The 6937-nt window shown below is 33.7% G+C and overlaps 1 protein-coding gene across 1 annotated transcript in view; it reads left to right on the forward strand.

Annotated features, from left to right (window-relative positions):
• Positions 1-529: 529 nt before the first annotated feature.
• The window catches only part of LOC105623248 (RNA-binding protein 26), a 10575-nt gene continuing 4167 nt past the window's right edge, over positions 530-6937 (forward strand). Inside the window, exons 1-9 of the mRNA XM_012204647.1 lie at positions 530-588; positions 1821-1939; positions 2032-2332; positions 2558-2722; positions 2888-3255; positions 3420-3665; positions 4824-5339; positions 5432-6216; positions 6638-6892. Coding sequence (XP_012060037.1) covers positions 530-588; positions 1821-1939; positions 2032-2332; positions 2558-2722; positions 2888-3255; positions 3420-3665; positions 4824-5339; positions 5432-6216; positions 6638-6892 — 2814 coding nt within the window. The remainder of the gene's footprint in view (positions 589-1820; positions 1940-2031; positions 2333-2557; positions 2723-2887; positions 3256-3419; positions 3666-4823; positions 5340-5431; positions 6217-6637; positions 6893-6937) is intronic.

Here is a 6937-nt window from a genome sequence, read left to right on the forward strand (position 1 = left end):
TAAAATTATCAGTAAATTCGTTCATTTTTATAATTTTCACTTCGTTTCAAGATTCAGATACTCGTATTCAGGCCTTATATTTAAGGTTTCCTTAAACTTATCTTTAGATACTCAGCAGCCAATGAAATAATTTGTAGAGTATCTAAAGATAAATTTAAGGAAGCCTTAAGTACAAGGTCTGACTATGGAATACGTGCAAGAATCAATCCCCTGGTAATAGGAATAACAGATTTCAACCAATAAGAAACCGTAATTCGAAACAAGTCCTCGACTTCCGCACCTTGGATGTAAGGCTTTAAACGCGGCGGCGGCAGCAGCTGTTCCCGAGTTCCCGTGGCATTTTCTCAGACTGGCGCGCCATCTAGATACGCGCAATTGCTCTTTGCCAATGCAATAGCGACCGATTTCAGAATGGCGACTGTCTTCATTTAGGAGGGTACTGGTTTCACGCTCTCTTGTGGTACTCCGTGTGATTGACGTGTGTCCGTGAGGCCTTCTATGCCAAACCGTGACACGGAACTCACCGAGAATGATAATCGACAATCCGGACGTGTTCAAGGCTTGGCTTACTGCCGTGCTGGAACCGTTGTAAGTAGGCCAGTCTTGTACCCCCCTGAAGAGAGTGCACCACTCCGTGCGTGTGTGTACGCGCTCGGTGTTCGTAAATGGCCGTACATGTGGTTAATGCTGTGCTGTGCTGCACACTCCGTGTGGCATGATATATATTTACACGGGAGAAATGCATTGACAATCGCCACTTCTGTGTTTCTTTCTCTCCATCCCCCGAATACCCTTGCACCTGTCTTCGTCTGCACCAGCATTACTCGGCTTTGTTCTATCAAATATAGTCAATATTTAACCATCTCTCTTCTTAACCGATTTATCAATTGAATGCGAATATTAAATTCTGGGATCGTATTGCACTATTATTTGTTGGTCCCTTGTTTAATATGTTGCAAATTGTGCACAGCAACATTATGCATTTGGATTAAGTAGATAAAAATTTTGGTATTTTTGCTTATGAGGATTATCCTTGTCATATTCCGCAATTATTAGGGTGATTAGGAAATTATTTTATTGAGCAGTAGATACTACATGCTTTGTATATTTTAGTATATAGTTTAGTTTTTGTTCTCAGTAAGCAGACTTTATGAATAAACATTATGTCATAATTTTCCACTTGATTATATTGATTTATTTTATTTATATAACTTTTTATTACATAACTATTTAAAGAAGTTTATTTTTATCTCTATAAAAGGAGAAAACTAATTAAATGTAAGCTTTGCTTTCATTAAGTCTTACAAAGTACATGTTGAACGATCTATTTGTGTTAAAAGACTACAATGATATACGACATACAAAATGTTTCTTATTCATCTTGTAATTTAGAGATTTCTAACATTTCATTTGAAAAAAATTTTAAGCTGAAAAAAAAGCTTTATGTCATTTATAATTTTTGTTACTAATTGTGAATTATAGTATTATGATTTATAGAATTGAAAAAGTAAAGAAAAAATAAGATGTAAAGTTATTCAAAAAGATAACAGGTAATTTAGTTGCTATTAATTTAAAATAATTTATTATACAGTAAAATCTTATTTAGAATATATAAAATTCTTAAATTAAAATAGATATGAATTACATTTAATATACGTTTTCTCTTAGCTTGTTTCATATAAGCTATAAAATAATACATGATAATTTTTTTTACTTAAACTGAAACATTTATATTTTTTTGTTTTATTTATGTATCTTTTTACATTGTTGTGTCTGTTGAGTGAATGTCTATGATTAAATAATTGATTTTCTTTTGTTAGATGCGATGCAGATCCTGCTGCTTTGGCCAAATATGTTTATGCATTGGTCAAGAAAGACAAAACTTTGGAGGAACTCCGCGGTGACATGGTTGAACAATTGGATGTATTTCTGCAAAAAGGTGCGTTTATACAAAATATTCTAAAGAAATTGAAAATTTGATTATCTATCGCCTTCCTGATGTGAAAAACATATTGCAATTGTTGTTTTTAGAAACCAAAAACTTTGTGGAGTTGCTTTTCAAGACGTTGGAGACTCAGGATTATGTGTTTCCACCGCCTAAGAGCGATCCAGATGGTGGTGGGACACCACCTGGCGTAAATCCATCAGCTCCAGTTGTATCATCGTCAACGGAGAAAATAATAGATGCAACAATTCCACTAGTACCTATTATTACAAATCCCCCTGCTCCACTTCAAATTAATGGATCGGCTCCTGCAGTAATTAGTAAACGCGAGACTAGAAAATCTGATTCAGATAAGGATAAAGAAAAGGAAAAACGATCTCGAAGCAGGTAATCTTTCCTTTCTTTCTTTGAAGATAAAGAATTATCTGTGATGATTTACAATATTTATAAAATCAATGCTCATCATGCTTATAGTTTATATGAAACAGGAGAGCTCAAAAATATAAGAATACAAGAATTTCAGTACATTAATTATTAAATACATTTACTAATATATTTAGTACTTAATAATATTGGAATTTCAATTATATTATTATACTATGTAAAATATAGGAGTGGGAGAATGAGATCGAGAACACGATCACGATCACGATCATGGGAAAGAGACAGACGTAGATCTAGAAGTAGAGAACACATTCGGCGTGATAGAGAAAGAGATAGAAGTCGCCCATGGCGAAACGAATCTCCACCGATCAGTACCAGACGACATGATCGCCGGTACGACGATCACGTATTTGTATTTTGAAATAAACAACAGAATTTAATAAAATTTTTTTTTGTTGAAACTTTATCACAAGAGGCTTTTTTTTAAATATTTTGAGTCTCTTTTCTAGAATTTTTAAACAATCCTTGAATATTTTATTATATAGTTTTATCTTTTAGACGTACTAGGAGTCGCAGTACATCTCCGATACGACCTAGAATACGCGACGGTCCAGATAGTCGCGATCATCGAGCAAGATTCAGGAATAGATCTCCGACGCCGCTTCGATCCCGATCGCGTTCAAGATCAATTGAGCGAAAGAAGATCGATCGCTTTGAAAGGATAGAGGTAGATAGAACGGAACGAATAGAGGGAAGTCCTGGTGGTGGTACACCAACTCAAGATAGTAATCACGGAGATGTGGACATGAGACTGTCTACGACTAGTCAATCGATACAAAGTGTTGTGGCTGTTGCGGGTAGTATTCCAAATAATCAGACAAGTTCTTTTCAACAACAAGCAAAGAGACGTTGCAGAGATTTTGACGGTATGTATCTCTTAATAATTTAGGAGACAGCTATTGTGAAAAAATTGCCATTTCTTTAAAGATTTAGGCTAATCATAAAAATAGAATGATTTTTAAAATTATAAGGAATATTTTTGTTAAATAACATTTAAATATTATTTGTTATTTGTTTATCTTTATTTTAGAAAAGGGATATTGTATGAGAGGAGATCTTTGCCCTTATGATCACGGAACAGACCCAGTTGTATTAGAAGATGTGGCGCTTAGTCGTGTTTTGAGTTTCGGGCCTCATAGTGCTCAAGCTCCAGGAACAGTTCCAGTACCTACGGTACCAGAACCACCGCAAGGTCCTAATGGTAATCCACCACCGCCACATCTTCCTCTTGCCAGTTTACCACCATCTCACTTAAGAAACCATCATTCTAATATGGGTATGTATTTCTACATATTGTAAAGCTTATAATCATCTTACGTAATTTAATATAATGCCGTAATAAAGCAATTTTTTTTAGAAGGAAACTATATTTTTAACTGTATATATATATATATATATATATATATTAAAAGAAGCATTAGTGAAAATTATAAAATTAACCATTTTTAAACAATTTAAAATATTAGTCAAATTATAAACTGTTAAATTTATAATTTAAATAAAATAAAATATAGTAATATTAATGGCAAAAATAATTCTCATACAAGTAAAACATGTTTCTGTGAAAGCTCACATGTCTTTTATTTGTATGTAAATTATTAACTTTTTGTGATTCGCCGACGGCATAGCGACATCACTTAAAAACATAAGTCTAATCGACAAATACATACAACTATTATTACATGCAATTGTTATAGATAAAAACTAAAAATAAAACGAAGTATTTTAATAGGTGCTATCGTATTATAATCGCATTTAGATATATACGTTGCCAATACTGAAAATTTATAATATATGTAACGTAAGCTAAAAATTTTTAGTACTGCCAATATGTATCTTAACATGATCTATTCGGAACATATTTACTATTAAAAAAATATGTAGCTCTATTCATGTTATATTTAATTTGTTTTATTCGGACATTTCAACAGTGTAATAAATATGCAAACTGCGAAGTGTTAATACACACATAAAATTGTAACTCCGGCTTAAACTAAAATTGACAAATTATAAAAAAAGAGTCAACTATGTTATATGAAGTTGTGTTATAATTATTTATATATTGTTAATAATAATAAAAAAAGACTTGATATTAATAAGAAATAAATACTGTACAATAATAGGACATGTAAGAGTCTAAAGTACAAACACTTTATATTTAAAAAAATAAAATCATTATAGTCTAATCAATTATAATTACGATATTACATGTTTTGGCCTTTCAATTAGGCCCTCTTCATATATATACTAAACGCATGTTACTATAATCAAACAATGTTAAAAGATATGGAATATATTATAAACTTATGACCAGTTGAACATTGCACAGAGGAACGGAAATTATTATATTTATTTCTTATTATATATTGTATCATTATACAGTTTAAACGCGGTATTTCATATATTTCAAAATGTAATGAATTAAATATGATAGATGTTTTTGCAGAATACAATCCGGACGCACCTAGCATGGAGCCACGAATGCCATGGGGTAGACATCCGCAATCTGCGCCTGGGATTTATGGCAGAGGACAAAGAGAACTGATTAGTGTGCCAGTTATTCCCCATACAAACTCATCAGAAATAACCCATACCCAAAGCAATCCATTAAAACGCAAACAAACATTCGACTTTAATCGTTTAGGACCGAAACAGAGAGTGGTGCATAATCCAGCCAATTGCTCTCTCGAACTGAAAAAGGTTCCACGAAGCTTAAACAATATAACTCAATTGAATAATCATTTTTCCAAATTTGGTAAAATTGTAAATATCCAAGTTAATTTTGGTGGCGATCCTGAGGCAGCCTTGGTTACTTTCCAGTTACCAGCCGAAGCAAAGTCTGCTTACAGAAGCGCAGAGGCTGTGTTAAATAATAGATTTATTAAAGTATTTTGGCATAATAATGTCAATAATAATGCGGCTGGTGGAGCTATCGAAAATGTGCCACCAGGTAAAATAACACATCTTTTATTATTCACAATAAATATAGATATACATTAAATTATTAAGCGACTTAATAATGAGAAATTTTATTGTATTCAGGATGCCGTCCCTCTGTTAAAGAAAGGCTAGGCGCTGCGGTAACGTTATCGACAAAAACTGAAGATAACGAGTATGTTCCCACGCGTCGTTCGACTGAGGAACAAGTCACGCAAGCCTTAGTTCCAACTTCACCTAAAGCTGCTGTTATTCCTACTCGAGAAGACAAAGTTCTTGCGATAAAGAAAACACAAGAAATATTAGCGGCGAAGGAAACACTAAAGAAGAAGCAGGAGGAGAAACGTAAGGAGGCAATAAAGCTGACTGCTGATTTGCGCAAAAGGAAACAAGAGTTACTAGATAAGCATCTGATTGAATTGCGTGCCTTGATTGACAAGGCCGAAAAGAATCCGGAGCAAAAGGAATCGATCATGCCAACGATAAAGACTATGCAACAGTCAGTCGACAATTTGCGCAAGGATTTGGCTGCAAACGGTCAGATTGGCGGTAATAAGTCGCAGGTTAAGTCTAGAGAGCAAGCGCAGAAGGAAATATTGGATGCCGAATTAGATTTAATGACCGCACAACAAGAAGGTCAAGACGCTGGTGAGTTGCAGAAGAGATTGAACGAACTCCGAGCCCAAGCAGCCGCATTGGGTTTGAACACGAATCCTGGCGTGGGTAGAGGTGCAAAAGTTAGTCGAGTAGCACGCGGTACGCATACGATATCCTTCAGGGGTCGCGGCAGAGGAAGTTTTGCTCATGTCTCAGTGGATCATCGGCCAACGAGTCTTCTAGTCTCTGGTTATGAAACTGAAGAAAAGGCAGAAGTCCTAGCGCATTTTCAAGTAAGATTTATGTATTTATGATATTTATAATATTTCTATATAAAGTATTCCTTTTATGATAATGTATTGTTTTCTTATTATGTCCTAATTTAATTCGATGAAGAAAGAGAATAAAATGATATGTCATGTGCACATGAAACGAGACGGATCCACAGTTTTTTTTTATTGCTCAAAAATAACTGAAAGATACATAAAAAGTTGTTATATGTATTGTGCTATATTTCCAATTCCTAAAAGTTTTAATTATTTTTCACAAATTTCTTCTTCATTATTAAAAACATAAATCAATCTTTTTTTTCTAATAACTGATCATGTTGTTATAATTATGTATAATTATGTATAAGGCATTACATATTTCTTTTATTATGTTTTAATAAACATATGATATGCAATTAATATTGCCAATTTTTTTGTGCTTCAGCAATTTGGTGAAATAGTGAATCAAATAGTTGATGATGCGACGCCCTCGATTGTGATTAATTTCAAATCGAGAAAGGAAGCTGAAGTGGCCCTTGTGAAAGGACGTACATTTCAAGACAGACTGTTATCAATAACTTGGGTATCCGGCCATCATTTACATCGTGGAGGAGCTGGTACTAACTCGAGCGCATCTATACAGCTCTCATCGCGTTCTGAACAAACCGCACCTACCGCAGATGAAGATATTGACTTAGAAGTAAGTTTAGAGACATGATAAATATAATTATATATATATTATATA

Source organism: Atta cephalotes (assembly GCF_000143395.1).
Source record: "Atta cephalotes unplaced genomic scaffold scaffold00055, whole genome shotgun sequence".
Classification (NCBI taxonomy): domain Eukaryota; kingdom Metazoa; phylum Arthropoda; class Insecta; order Hymenoptera; family Formicidae; genus Atta; species Atta cephalotes.